Raw genomic sequence first — 14,347 nt, 5'->3', positions numbered from 1 at the left:
GCTGCTATAATGTGCCTGCACTTACACTCAGCTATACACACTGTTGCTATAATGTCCCTGCACTTATACTCAGCCATTCACACTGCTGTATAGAAACGTTTCTGTCACTGTCCTCCTGCACAGCTCTGTGTTTCTCACTTCCTGATTGGTCCATGCTGAACAACCCCCCACCTTCCCCATTGCTGTCATGTGGCCATACAGACCTCTGACAGCAACCCTGCTTCTCTATTCTAGCCTGTTGTACTACGCTACTGCATTATGGGGATCTGCAGTTCCATCCTGTATCTACAAACTGCTGCTGTTTTTTGAGATTTATCCACATACAGTACTATTCATTACACTCCACATGCTGATTGCTATACTGTACAGTAACTTATAATATCACATATTCTGCTGTTTCTAAATGTTTGTTTCATTTATTTTACATGTTATTCAGAATAAAAAATAATTAGTTTTGGGGTGTGGAACCAATTGTCTGCATTCCAATGATTTCTTATGGGAAAATTTGCTTTGATTTAAGTGATTTGGATTACAAGGACAGTCCTGGAACAAATTATGCTCGTAATCCAAGGCATCACTATATATATATATATATATATATATATGTGTGTGTTTAAAGACCTAAAATCCCATATGTATACCCGATGGTATATGGGGCACGAAAAAACATAAAGTATGTATGAGTATGTAGATGCAGCCCCACACTAAGAGAACAGGTAAAGCTGGAGTGGCAATATATTGTAGATAATAGGGCTATAAAGAGGTGACTCAGACAATGTCACACTGATTAGACTCCATTAGATAAGTTAAATAATTGTAATATGGAAACCACCCACAGAAAATTACCACTTGTGCTACCGTTCCTCATCGCTTTGCTCTAGCAGAGAATTTCTTTTGGGTGTGACAATTCCTGAATGTATTCATCATGTCACACACAGGCTTCTTTGTTTCTTGTGGGAGCAATAAAAATCGCCATTATTATCAGCTATGACTGACAGAACAGGTCTTCTCTAGCTTATTGGAAGGGAAGGGTTCCTTTAAGTCTTGTCTGCAGTCATTTCAAAGCGACCTGAGTTTGGGCAGTGATGCAGCAGGTCTTTGTATTTACTGTCGCTCTTCTATGGGGATGATTGACAAAATGAATGATAGTTTCTTGTAACGCTCAGCCAATGGTTCAAACTTTTATCTTCGAACCCTTTGATGCAAAGTTAAATGAAAAGTGAAATGGAAATGAAGCAGTATCGCTTTACTGTAAATGATGCAATAGCGCTGTCAGCGAGCGGGGAATGAGGAGCAAGGGAGTGCTGACCCTCTCATCGCTCCATGTAATAGGGGCTTAAACGACTGAACACAGCATCAAATCTGCAGCAGATCTTCTGTGGATCCTGTATGTGTGGACGCATCCTTAAAGAGGAAGCCCCACGAACACTAAAATCGGCAGGCAGGCGGGTGAGAAAATACAAACAAGTAAACACACCCATCCTCCTGCCTCAATTGCGCTGCTCCAGGGTCCCGTTCACAGCAGCCAGCTGTCATCTTCAGCTGGAAACTGGGTTCATACCGTACCCAGCTCTTCCAGCAGCAACGTTCCGGCCCGGCTCTTCAAGCAGCAACATCACCCAACATGTACCCAGGGACAGGATGTTGCAGCTAGCAGTGCTGCAGATCACCGGTGGCTGGGAGTGAGTACCAGGAGGAGTGAGTTTAATTGTGTATTATTTTCTCCCCCTGCCTGTCTACTAATTTAAGTGTTTGTGGGACTTTTCCTTTAAGGGGAGCTCCATACCAGGTACAGATTTCCAGTACTGAGCCCTGTATGTGAATCACACAGGGCGTGCATGCTGCAGCTCAGCATCAGCATCAGCTCTGTGGCTTTTTAGGTTGTAAGGAAAATGGGCAGGCAGGGAGCGTGGCAAGGCTGGGAGAAGGCATGGCCTCATTCCTCACGTAATTTATCAAGGTTTATGTCTGGAAACAGGCGTAAACCAGGATGTATCCCAGGCCAGAAGTATAGATGGAGAAGAGGCCCGAGGACAGAGCCTTGGGGGACACTAACAGTGAGGGGGGGAGGTGGTGTAGGAGAGGCATGTTGGCTGATCATTGCCTTTTAACATGACTTATTACACCAAACAATTATTGGCCAGAGCAGACACGAATCAGCCAAGTACAGCCAATAGTCATTTGGTGTAATAGGGCCCTTTTAGATGAGATGCAGAGCAGGACACCAGGAAGGCTCTTGGACTGGGAGCAGCTATTGCACATGCAATGCCAGCAGCCAACCAGTCTCACTCTGCATCTAATGATGTCATTCTCCTATTAGTCAGTTGTCAGATCGCCACCCTACATCACACCTTAATATAGGAATACAGTTGTTAATAAACAAATTATGTGTTATGCCACCGCTGATTCCTGCCAGCTTACCTATAAGAAGCCCGACAGACAGCACTGTGTTCAGTGCAGATCATCCTCTCATTACACAAAGTCAGGATCGTATGCGCTTTGCAGCTACTACACACAGTCTTGACACCAGTCAGCAATGATGGGCACGAACATTTAAAAATTGGCTTTAAAAATTGCCAATAAGGGCCCCTGCTTTTGCTGTACATTGCGCTTGCAGAATAGCACCCTGCCAGGAAAAAATTACTGGACGTGGGAAGAGGGAGAGCGGCTCACAGAGGACAATGGCCTATCTGGCATTTGCCAGAATTGCCAGATGGGCAGCCTGGCAATATATAATGACTTTTTCTTTTTAATCTTTTTGCATTTGATGAAATTCTGCCTAAATGTTACTTTTCTGCTGTTCTTTTGTTATTTTCATTAAAAAACATGATACATATGAAATATATTATATTTGGTAAATATAAAATATATACCAGATTCCTGATTGTGATGGTGTGTGGGTACATCTATTCCTTCTTCATCCAAGTGCTAAAGAACAATTGATGCTTTCTTTGTTTTTTAATGAAAATAACAAAACAACACCAGAAAACTAACATTTAGACAAAGGTTAATCATAGGCTAGGTTCACACAACGTCTTTTTTCGGTCGGTCAATGGCAGTCAGTGATTTCAAAATAACGGACGTTATTTGGCCTAATGCGTTATGTGTCTCCTTGGGAAGAAAGATATGCAACGCAGGCAACAATACTGCTTATTTTTACAGTTATGTAGCAGGTATAGATAAAGTACATAGTAATTATTGCTGCACAACCAGTATCTTTCCGCAGCCTAAGGCTTTGTTAACACGTTGACGTTCCATTGCGGTGCCATAGCGATTTTGCTGTTAAATCAAGACAAACGCATTACATTTGTACCACCACTTTGGAAAATTTGAAGCAAAACTCTGACAAATACCCAGGAAAACTGCAGTGTGTGAACAAAGCGTGATAGAAATCACTCCAGCAATCATCTCATCATCATCAGACAGGAGAACAATGAGGCTGCCCGTACATGTGCAATAGTGATGACTCAGAATCAATCAGCTTGTACAAGTGAAACAGTGAAAAGACACATTGTTACAGTTTATAATAAAGCTTTAATGACTCATACAAACTTTATTTATAACAAACCAAAGCATAACTTCTTTCTTCTTCATCTCTAGGCTTGCACAACAGTGGATGGAAGATGATGAAGAAGAACAGCAACGGGAAATGAGAAGGAGACATCGAGATTTAAGCAACCCGACTAACAGAGTCATTGAAGTTGAAGACGACAAGTGGGTATTAAGATTGCAACATTTCAGTTTTAACCCCCATAGGCCTCCATTGTTTTGGGGTTGGAGGGACGACACAAGTGATCTCTATTAATTGTATTTATTATGCATTTACCATAATTAAAGGAGTAGTCTGGTAGAAGAGAATTGTAACTATCACCCCAAGACATATAACTTCTTTATATGAGAACAAATTGCTGAACAGCATTGTGTAGGCGTCTAGATCAAAGGGTGCCCAGCATCAGGAAGCTTGACTCTAGAACATTCTCTCAGCTTCAAAGGCCGACTAGACTGCTCTAAATTTTCTTTTCTGCTGAGTGGCTGGCTAAGGGTCCTATTAGATTGGCCAATGGCGGCCCGATCAATAATGTAAACGTGTACCAATCTGCTAAATAGCAGAAAAAGATGAACTTGTCAATTTTCTAAGGCCACAGTTCATTGAACATTGGCTGTAGTTAACCCTCTGTGCACACAATGTATGGCCGTGCTGCCGCCCGTACATTGCACAGAGGTCTATGGCTAATTGGATTATAGGCACAACCAAAAGTGCCCGCAAATAGCGTCTGTTGTTTGACACTGCTGTTTTACAGTGTGTGTACATAGCTTTAATATGAAAAGCCTCTAGCCAGTGTGTTTCCGGGACGTCACCTCATGGGGATTCACTGTTCACCCTCCCCCCCTGATATCCTACTTTTTCCCTATCCTGTGGATAGGAGAAAAGTTAATTTTTCCTGGAAACCCCCCCACAAAAACAGCTAAACAATTGTCTGGATGTTTTAGTGCAGTTTTGGTGCATAATTTACCTGTCCGCGCTCCCGCTGTGTCTTCTTCTGTGTCTTCGGCATCTTCAACCGCCTCCAGTCTGCTCAGTTAACTACTGACTGAGACGGGAAAGCCCCGCAGCCAGTGATTGACTGAGTGGGCTGTCACTCACCACACAAGAGTGACAGCCTGCTCATCCAATCACTGGCTGTGGGGCTGTCCCATCTCAGGCAGTTACTGATTAGCTGAGCAGAATGTGACACTCATCTGCCTTTGGGTGTCATACAGAACAGTATGGCCACCAGGGCTCCACGAAAGGCTGCACAGACCTCACAGCCAGGTCTCCTATGGTGTCAGGGGTTCCGGGTCCCGTAGGCTTCAGGTCGGGTAAAATGGGAAGAGGGATCCTTCTCTTCTATCTCATTATAGTATATCCTAAGAAGCAGCAGCAGCATGGCGACCATTATAGAGCAGTACTTAGCAATGTAATACTAATACTTATACTAATTTGTATTTTCTCTGCAGTCTGTCTGTCTCTGTTTTCTTCTATACCCCCCACCCCCCTTTCTATAGACTGTTATAGAAAACAGGTGATTGGTGCCTTAACACAAGTTGCTAATCTGTCTTTCCTCTCAGGATACATTTGATCATTTTTTTCAGATTGATGATGAGTTTGGGAGAGGAGGAACAGGAGATGGGGATGATATTTGGAGAAAGAGGCATATTTCTCTAATAATAAGATTACAAAGTTTCTTCTATTCACTAGTACTATTGCAGAGTCTGTTGACACACCAGCACCTATTCAGATGTGGATCTGTTTAATCCCTAATCCAGGCCCTCTGCCAACTTGGTAAGAAGCTCGCACAATAAAGAAGAAAAGCAACAAAATCCAACCATCAAGGAATTTCAGAGAGACGATGAAGAAACTCAAAAAGAATATGATAACAGCAATAAGGGTCACAAAGAAGAATCTGAAGGTAAGAAAATCCCTTCTCATAAGACACTTGAGCTTACAAGTAATGAAGAAAAAAGTCCGAACCCCCGTGGTTCAGGTGAGGACGTTCAGGAACGAGAGAACCCAAACCCAAATAACCGGAACTCTCATAGACAAAGAGACAATCTCAATGAAAAATGTCGGGAGCCTGTAAACTCCGAAGGAAAACAAAGAACACATCATGGTATTAATGAAGAATCAAATAAGGAACCCACCAGGCACCAAGAAAAGAAGAAAATGGTGGAAGCACAGGACGTGGAACATGAAGAAATAAGCGCTCATGAAGAACGCAACATCCAGGTAAGAAACGTAAGAAGACTTAAGAAGACGTTTATACCTGAATATGATTAACATAAGTGTAAGATGGCTATGGAATATGTTATTCAATCAATATCAAGTGTGTGTGTGGATGGGAGGCGGAGGCAGTCACTGCAGCTCCGCCCCCATGCCTTGTTACTTAGGCCCCAAATGTTTGTGTGGTTAGCTGAAGGATAGATATAAACAGGTTGTATTAATGGAGTGTATTCCGAGCAGAGACCTGTTACAAGTGACATAGGAGAAGGTTAAGTAGGTAAGGATAGTGACATAGGAGAAGGTTTGGTAGGCAAGGATAGTGACATAGGAGGTTTGGCAGATAAGGATAGTGATATAGGAAAAGGTTTGGTAGGTAAGGATAGTGACATAGGAGAAGGTTTGGTAGGTAAGGATAGTGACTTAGGAGAAGGTTTGGTAGGTAAGGATAGTGATATAGGGGGAGGTTTGGTAGGTATGGATAGTGATATAGGGGGAGGTTTGGTAGGTAAGGTTAGTGACATAGGAGAAGGTTTGGTAGGTAAGGATAGTGACATAGGAGAAGGTTTGGTAGGTAAGGATAGTGATATAGGGGGAGGTTTGGTAGGTATGGATAGTGATATAGGGGGAGGTTTGGTAGGTAAGGTTAGTGACATTGGAGAAGGTTTGGCAGGTAAGGTTAGTGACATTGGAGAAGGTTTGGCAGGTAAGGTTAGTGACATAGGAGAAGGTTTGGCAGGTAACGTTAGTGACATTGGAGAAGGTTTGGTAGGTAAGGTTAGTGACATAGTAAAAGGTTTGGTAGGTAAGATTAGTGACATAGAAAAAGGTTTGGTAGGTAAGGTTAATGACATTGGAGAAGGTTTGTTAGGTAAGGTTAGTGACATTGGGGAAGGTTTGGTAGATAAGGATAGTGACATAGGGGGAGATTTGGCAGGTAAGGTTAGTGACATTGGAGAAGGTTTGGCAGGTAAGGTTAGTGACATTGGAGAAGGTTTGGCAGGTAAGGTTAGTGACATTGGAGAAGGTTTGGCAGGTAAGGTTAGTGACATTGGAGAAGGTTTGGCAGGTAAGGTTAGTGACATTGGAGAAGGTTTGGCAGGTAAGGTTAGTGACATTGGAGAAGGTTTGGCAGGTAAGGTTAGTGACATTGGAGAAGGTTTGGCAGGTAAGGATAGTGACATTGGAGAAGGTTTGGCAGGTAAGGTTAGTGACATTGGAGAAGGTTTGGCAGGTAAGGTTACTGACGTAGGGGAAGGTTTGGCAGGTAAGGTTAGTGACGTAGGGGAAGGTTTGGTAGGTAAGGTTAGTGACGTAGGGGAAGGTTTGGTAGGTAAGGATAGTGACGTAGGGGAAGGTTTGGTAGGTAAGGGTTGTCTGTTGCTAATTACAGAAAAACGTAATATGGTTGATATTCCTGGAGGTGTCAGCTATATGGAAAATGGTTTAGCGTTACTAGATATGTGCTCCAGACAATGAAAACTGCAGTTCAATGTCTCAAATATAAAATGATCTCTCTCTGGATGCACATTACGGTTATACCAAAAGAGATTAAAGATGCTTCCCTATGCCAAAATTAGTGACACCCATCTCTCTATTATATTTAGATCTTAAACTGTTCGCAAAAATAATAGCCTCCCACCTACTGTAACTCCAACATGTTATCCATCTCAACCAGGCTGGCTTTATGCCTCATAGGGAAGTGAGGGATAATAAACATTATTCATCATATCTCCCACTCATGCATGCCAGCCATGTTGCTGCCGACCGATGCTGAAAAGGCTTTCACCAGAGTTACACACAAAATAGAAAAAAGGAAAAATTAGGAGGGCACTCACCGTTAAAATTTAACTTTTATTTCATTTCTTTAAAAATCGTCCATTCGGTTAGGTACGAGGACGCCAGCTCCGGCGTGATTGTGAAGGGCGTGACAGCTGTTTCACACGTGATTCGTGCTTCTACAGACCTGTAGAAGCACGAATCACAGGGTCTGTAGAAGCACGAATCACGTGTGAAACAGCTGTCACGCCCTTCACAATCACGCCGGAGCTGGCGTCCTCGTACCTAACCGAATGGACGATTTTTAAAGAAATGAAATAAAAGTTAAATTTTAACGGTGAGTGCCCTCCTAATTTTTCCTTTTTTCTATTTTGTGTGGAACTATATCTACCTATTTTTCAAACAGGGGTGAGCACCACCGCAAAACAATTTAAACACATTCCTGCGCCTGCACCGTTTATTTTTCCATATCCCAATGTGAATTACATGGTAGTGCCAGCTACAGTATCTTACCTGTTGTTTCACCAGAGTTAGTTGGCCTTTTCTTATGGGTACATGCAGGGCCGCCATCAGGAATTTCGGGGCCCCATACAACCAAAGTGTCTGGGCCCCCCACATTAATAAAAAAAAAAAATTGTGTGTTCGACCCACGCCTTGCTGGGAGGTATAATTTGGTTCAGATCAATTCTAGAGAACTGGCTCATATACCCCATTTTCCCCAGTGGCTTAAAATGTAACCTCTGTTATACAGTTATAAAATTGTAGAAACTAAATGTGAACAAGGTGCAATGTAAATGTCACCATACAGACACTTACTTGTATAGCTGCCTCTTGTGCTCTGTATGCAGTGCATTATACTCACCCCTGCAACGTACAATTTATAGCGTGTCTACAAGCCCAGCGGGGCTCATTATGATGGAGACTAAAACTTATACAAGAGTGGGGTAGGGGTTCCCCTGTATTCAGAATGCTGTTGAGTACTAGGCAATGCCCCGTTTGGGGTTATTGAATTTCGAGGGTCTGGGGGGCTGTTTGATTTGTATATGTTCACCAATATCCCGCCCCCCCCCCCCCCCCCCCCCGGTATGCTCACTAACATAGAATATGTTGATAAGGCTAATATAATGAGGCTGTTCCATGTTAGTGAGCATATACAAATCACACCCCCCCCAGGCAGACTAGTTTAGCTCACCCAAGCCAGTGATAGCGAATACATGGCAGTGAGAACGCTTTCTAGGAGATCCTGTTTGTGCAGCAGAGGTGTCTTTATCCTGCTCTGCATAGACCCTCGTAATTCAATAATCCCAGACGGGGCATTGCCTAGCACTCAACAGCATTCTGAATACAGGGGAACCCCTACCCCACTCTTGTATAAGTTTTAGTCTCCATCATAATGAGCCCCGCTGGGCTTGTAGACACGCTATAAATTGTACGTTGCAGGGGTGAGTATAATGCACTGCATACAGAGCACAAGAGACAGCTATACAAGTAAGTGTCTCTTTGAATTGCACCTTGTTCACCTTTAGGTTCTACAATTTTATAACTGTATAACAGAGGTTACATTTTAAGCCACTGGGAAAAATGGGGTATATGAGCCAGTTCTCTAGAATTGATCTCACACACAGACACCAGCACACATGTATACAGACACCAGCACACATGTATACAGACACCAGCACACATGTATACACACATACAGACACCAGCACACCAGGGCACGATGAAGTTTGAACTTCTGCAACCTGGAGAAATCACCTGATATCACCTGCAGTCCTATGTAACACCACATAACACAGTGGCATCTCTGAGTACAGATAATGTAGTAGATTTCACCTGCAGTCCTATGTAACAGCACAGATAACACAGTGATATCTCAGAGTATAGATCATGTAGTAGATGTCACCTGCAGTCCTATGTAACAGCACAGATAACACAGTGATATCCCTCTGAGTACAGATAATGTAGATGTCACCTGCAGTCCTATGTAACACCACAGATAACACAGTGATATATCTGAGTACAGATAATGTAGTAGCTGTCACCTGCAGTCCTATGTAACACAACAGATAACACAGTGATATCTCTGAGTACAGATAATGTTGTAGCTGTCACCTCGGGGCGCCCCTACTAAATGATGTTCTACAAAATAAGAAAACTGTCATACAGGGACTCACAGGTGACGTCTTCTTTGATCTGAGGCGTCACTTTCCCTTTTCCTCTCCATCCGGCCCAGACCTCCATGATGAGTCCTTCCAGATACGTTTCATCCCCTTAGAACCTGCGAGACAAACAATTTAGGCTCCGCACATTTCTAGCAACTTCCTTTCCTTTCTTCCCCTGTAGGCTCCCATAGTAACTGCGCTGTGTGGGATGCCCCCTGTATGTAGGATTCCCTGCTGTGCCCCCATGAGCTAATAATGCCCCTAGAGGTACCCCCATGAGCTAATAATGCCCCCAGAGGTGCCCCCATGAGCTAATAATGCCCCTAGAGGTGCCCCCATGAGCTAATAATGCCCCTAGAGGTGGCCCCCATGAACTAATAATGCCCCCAGAGGTACCCCCATGCACTAATAATGCCCCCAGAGATGCCCCCATGAACTAATAATGCCCCCAGAGGTGCCCCCATATACTAATAATGCCCCCAGAGGTGTCCCCATATACTAATAATGCCCCCAGAGGTGCCCCCATATACTAATAATGCCCCCAGAGGTGTCCCCATATACTAATAATGCCCCCAGAGGTGCCCCCATATACTAATAATGCCCCCAGAGGTGCTCCCATATACTAATAATGCCCCCAGAGATGCCCCCATGAGTTAATAATGCCCCCAGAGGTACCCCCATATACTAATAATGCCCCCAGAGGTTCCCCCATGAGCTAATAATGCCCCCAGAGGTGCCCCCATACACTACTAATGCCCCCAGAGGTGCCCCCATACACTACTAATGCCCCCATACACTAATAATGCCCCCAGAGGTGCCCCCCATACACTAATAATGCCCCCAGAGGTGCCCCCATATACTAATAATGCCCCCAGAGGTGCCCCCATATACTACTAATGCCCCCAGAGGTGCCCCCATATACTAATGCCCCCAGAGGTGCCCCCATACACTAATAATGCCCCCAGAGGTGCCCCCATATACTAATAATGTCCCCAGAGGTGCCCCCATATACTAATACTGCCCCCAGAGGTGCCCCCATATACTAATAATGCCCCCAGAGGTGCCCCCATACACTAATAATGCCCCCAGAGGTGCCCCCATACACTAATAATGCCCCCAGAGGTGCCCCCCATATACTAATACTGCCCCCAGAGGTGCCCCCATACACTAATAATGCCCCCAGAGGTGCCCCCATACACTAATAATGCCCCCAGAGGTGCCCCCCATATACTAATACTGCCCCCAGAGGTGCCCCCCATATACTAATAATGCCCCCAGAGGTGCCCCCATACACTAATAATGCCCCCAGAGGTGCCCCCATATACTAATAATGCCCCCAGAGGTGCCCCCATATACTAATAATGCCCCCAGAGGTGCCCCCATACACTACTAATAATGCCCCCAGAGGTGCCCCCATACACTAATAATGCCCCCCGAGGTGCCCCCATATACTAATACTGCCCCCAGAGGTGCCCCCATATACTAATACTGCCCCCAGAGGTGCCCCCATGTACTAATACTGCCCCCAGAGGTGCCCCCATATACTAATACTGCCCCCAGAGGTGCCCCCATACACTAATAATGCCCCCCGAGGTGCCCCCATACACTAATACTGCCCCCAGAGGTGCCCCCATATACTAATACTGCCCCCAGAGGTGCCCCCATATACTAATAATGCCCCCAGAGGTGCCCCCATACACTAATACTGCCCCCAGAGGTGCCCCCCATACACTAATAATGCCCCCCGAGGTGCCCCCATACACTAATAATGCCCCCAGAGGTGCCCCTAAAACAACAAACATCCTACTCACCTAATCCGCGCTGTGGCTGCAGGCAGCAGCTCTCCTCCTCCTCTTCTGGCTCCATCTTGCGAGCCGCAGGGACGGGACTTCCGGCAGGCGTGATGACGTCACATGATCACGCCTGCCGGAGAGGTCACATCCCGGCCTCCCATAGGCTGCTGGTATGAAGTGCCGGCAGCCTATGGGAGAGAATACAGGAGGAGAACGCTGACAGGTCCTTCTCCTGTATTCTGATCGCTTCAATGTTCCGCCCGCTCAATGTGCGGGCGGAACATCAAAGCGATCAATGCATCCGGAGAAGCTGCGCGGCCGCAGCTTCTCAGGATGCTCAGAAACAGGTGGCAAGGGGGGCCGTGCGGGCCCCCCTAGCGTAGCGGTGGGGGGCGGCGGCCGGCGGGCCCGCCGGGACCCCCCCCGTGTCTCTTAGGGTCCGGGCCCCATACGGCAGTACCACTTGTACTGCCCTATCGGCGGCCCTGGGTACATGTATATGTCAAATTGTAATCATGGAAAAACCCTATAAAATTAAAATAAAAAAAACTTTAAAGCGTTAGCGGTATCTCTCCCATGGCATACATGTATGTCCTGGAGCCACAAGGCGGTAAAATGGAGAGAGGGTGCTCTGCTTTTCCAAAGGGGTTCCCCAGGACTTTTTATTCTTGGCTCATTCTCAGGATAGGTCTTCAATTTCCAATCGGTAGGGGTCTGACTGAAGCCACTATTACATGGGGCGATCTTCGGGAGCAAGAGAGCGGCGACCTGTCAGATCAGCGCTTACTTGCTCCTCATTCCCCGCTCTCAGCCAGCACTATTACTTGCGCTGACAGTAAGCGAGTAAGTGCGGGGTCCACAAGGAGCTGCAGATCATCCGGGTCCCACTGAGAGTCAGACCCCCAACAATTGGATATTGATGGCCCATCCTAGAAACATAGAAGATTGTCCGCAGAAAAAGACCACTGGGTCCATCTAGTCTGCCCTATTAGTATTTTGCTTCTTATTCTCTTAGGATATATAGGATGTATATACATTAAGTTATTGTAGATTTACCTACCACATCTGCTGGAAGTTTGTTCCAAGCATAGTACTAAAGTAATAAAGATCAAAGTAATAAAGTTTCACTTTAATAATTAGCCACTTCCTGATGCAGCGTTCCTGATTTATTTACTTTTTTCTTTGACTCCTTCTAAGATCCATAATGTTTTTATTTTTAATTGATAGAACCCAATAAGGTCTTATTGTTTGCGAGAAGGCCTTTTTTATTGGTACAATTTTGGGGTATGTGAAGCTACAGAAAAAAAACTATGACAGTGGATGGATTTCGACACCATGTAGGATAAACAATGCTGTATCCGTATTTAGCAGCACCAATTGGGTTAAAGCTTTTGTTGCTTGGAGTTGCAGTCAACTGGAAGCCAAGTTTTCTTTTCAAATATCACTCCTGTGGATCTAAATTATGCACAGGTGTGAGATTCTGAAGCCGGACAAGCAGTGATGGGAGGGGGAACGAAGAGATGTCATAGCACTCAGCACTTCAGGGGCTAAGAAACACCTCTTTGACTCTTTGCATCAGAGAATAAAAGCATTTTCCCACATCATAGAAGCACAGATACAGTATATGAAAAGTACCAGGTGTCTCCTTGCAGAATGGTAATTGCAGTTGTGAGTTTCACTTCCTGTAGAGGAACACATGTTTTTTTTACCATGAAAAGACAACTCTTGGTTTAGCTGCCAATAAAATGAAAAAAAAAAAATAAATAAATAAAAAAAAAAAAAAATGAGGAGACAGGGTTGGATTTGTATAAGGACAGGGGTCTCTTGGTGTACATAGGGGATCACAACAGATAATGCACCAAGTAGAGTAGCAGACAAAAGTGTGGGGGGGGGGGGTGGAGCTGGGTGTTCTCCTCTAGGATAGTTAATGTTTGGCACTGGTGCAAAGGTCCCATAGGGATATATGTGTGTGTATATATATATATATATATATATATATATATATATATATATATATATATATATATAATTGTTTAAAACCTCACAGTAGCTCCTTTTTTTTTTTTTTATAAAAAAGGTATTATTATTAATAATAATAATATGAATGCTATGATGAACAACGAATTTCATGCACCTTGTTGTACTTCATCAGATCCATAAAGTGCATAAAGTGTGATTCATTATTAAAAAAGAAAATCCACCAATTCTGGAGGTCGGCTGATAACAGATGTAAACAGATGTAAACAGATATAAAAACAATGCAAAGAATACAAATAAAAGGAAACAATCGAGTACTGTAACAGCATACTTATTATGGTCTTATTCTAAAGCCTTATTCACGCGTCCAGTAAAGTTGTCTATAATTGCGGATCCGTAATAATGGCTCAACTTAGAGCACATAGATTTATATTGGGCTATTCACACAGTCCATGTTAATTTTGATCTGTAATCTGTTTTGTTAAAAAGAAAAGGACATGTCCTAGTGGGGATTGTCATCTGCACTAGGATTACAGATACAGATTACCAATAGAAGTCTAGGGGATCCATATTTTTTACGGATGTCACATCTGAGACGTCTGTACAAAACAAGGATCAAATCTATGCAAACTAGTACTGTGAGGAATATGGACAGCCCTGTCCCTATTCATGAATATGCATAGTGGTATTATGTGTGGTGTGTTTTATATGTATTCGTGCAGTGGATATTTTATAGATTGTAATTGATATTTTATAGATTGGGCAGGCCCATAGCTGATCCAAGTTAATCATATGGACTTATTGATTAGCTTGGAGTCACGCCGTCTGTTTACCCTGTGTAAAAGACCAAAAGTCTCTCTGCATGGGGCAATAAGCGC

At 44.1% G+C, this 14,347-nt stretch overlaps 1 protein-coding gene across 1 annotated transcript in view; it reads left to right on the top strand.

Annotated features, from left to right (window-relative positions):
- The window catches only part of LAD1 (ladinin 1), a 41,411-nt gene that overhangs the window by 11,787 nt on the left and 15,277 nt on the right, over nucleotides 1-14,347 (top strand). Inside the window, exons 2-3 of the mRNA XM_069971429.1 lie at nucleotides 3,601-3,714; nucleotides 5,308-5,767. Of these exons, the coding sequence (XP_069827530.1) occupies nucleotides 3,601-3,714; nucleotides 5,308-5,767 (574 nt within the window). The remainder of the gene's footprint in view (nucleotides 1-3,600; nucleotides 3,715-5,307; nucleotides 5,768-14,347) is intronic.

The sequence above is a fragment of the Dendropsophus ebraccatus genome, chromosome 5 (assembly GCF_027789765.1).
Source record: "Dendropsophus ebraccatus isolate aDenEbr1 chromosome 5, aDenEbr1.pat, whole genome shotgun sequence".
NCBI lineage: Eukaryota > Metazoa > Chordata > Amphibia > Anura > Hylidae > Dendropsophus > Dendropsophus ebraccatus.
Note: the sequence above shows the minus strand (reverse complement) of the source record. Positions and strands in the feature narration are given on the sequence as shown.